Source organism: Geospiza fortis, unplaced genomic scaffold (genome assembly GCF_000277835.1).
Source record: "Geospiza fortis unplaced genomic scaffold, GeoFor_1.0 scaffold1917, whole genome shotgun sequence".
Lineage (NCBI taxonomy): Eukaryota > Metazoa > Chordata > Aves > Passeriformes > Thraupidae > Geospiza > Geospiza fortis.
The window spans coordinates 34,680-35,199 of record NW_005054961.1 but is presented as its reverse complement, the minus strand read 5'-3'; the positions used below and the strand labels follow the sequence as shown (position 1 = coordinate 35,199).

The following is a 520-nucleotide window of genomic DNA, read 5'->3' as shown; positions in this document are numbered from 1 at the left end:
GGTGGCCCTCATCGTGGACATCATGTTCATCATCGACATCCTCATCAACTTCCGCACCACCTACGTCAACTCCAACGAGGAGGTGGTCAGCCACCCCGCCAAGATCGCCATCCACTACTTCAAGGGCTGGTTCCTCATCGACATGGTGGCCGCCATCCCCTTCGACCTGCTCATCTTCGGCTCCGGCTCCGAGGAGGTGACAGGGGACACGGGGACAGGGCACACGGGCACATGGGGACACGGGGACACAGGGTCCCAGCCCCGCTGGCTGGGCAGTGCTGCTCTGGGGGTCTGCGGTGTGTCCAGGGTCCCACCCGTGCCCCCAGTGCTGGGGTGCATGTTGGGGTGGTGGGGGCTGTTCCTGAGTGCTGGGTCCTCCTGTGGGGAGTGCCGGGGGGTCGCGCATGCACCCCCAGGCCAGGACACCACAGTGCCCCTGGTGATGCCTTAACCTCCTGCCCAGACCCCCCTGAACCCCCTGCCCAGATCCCCCCCCGAACCTCCTGCCGAGACCCCCCTG

At 66.3% G+C, this 520-nt stretch overlaps 1 protein-coding gene across 1 annotated transcript in view; it reads left to right on the top strand.

Moving 5' to 3' along the window:
- The window catches only part of LOC102038437 (potassium voltage-gated channel subfamily H member 2-like), a gene marked incomplete at its 5' end in the record, with an annotated part of 2,379 nt that overhangs the window by 246 nt on the left and 1,613 nt on the right, over positions 1-520 (top strand). Inside the window, 1 exon segment of the mRNA XM_031065654.1 lies at positions 1-196. This exon segment is cut by the window's left edge and continues 27 nt beyond it. Coding sequence (XP_030921514.1) covers positions 1-196 — 196 coding nt within the window.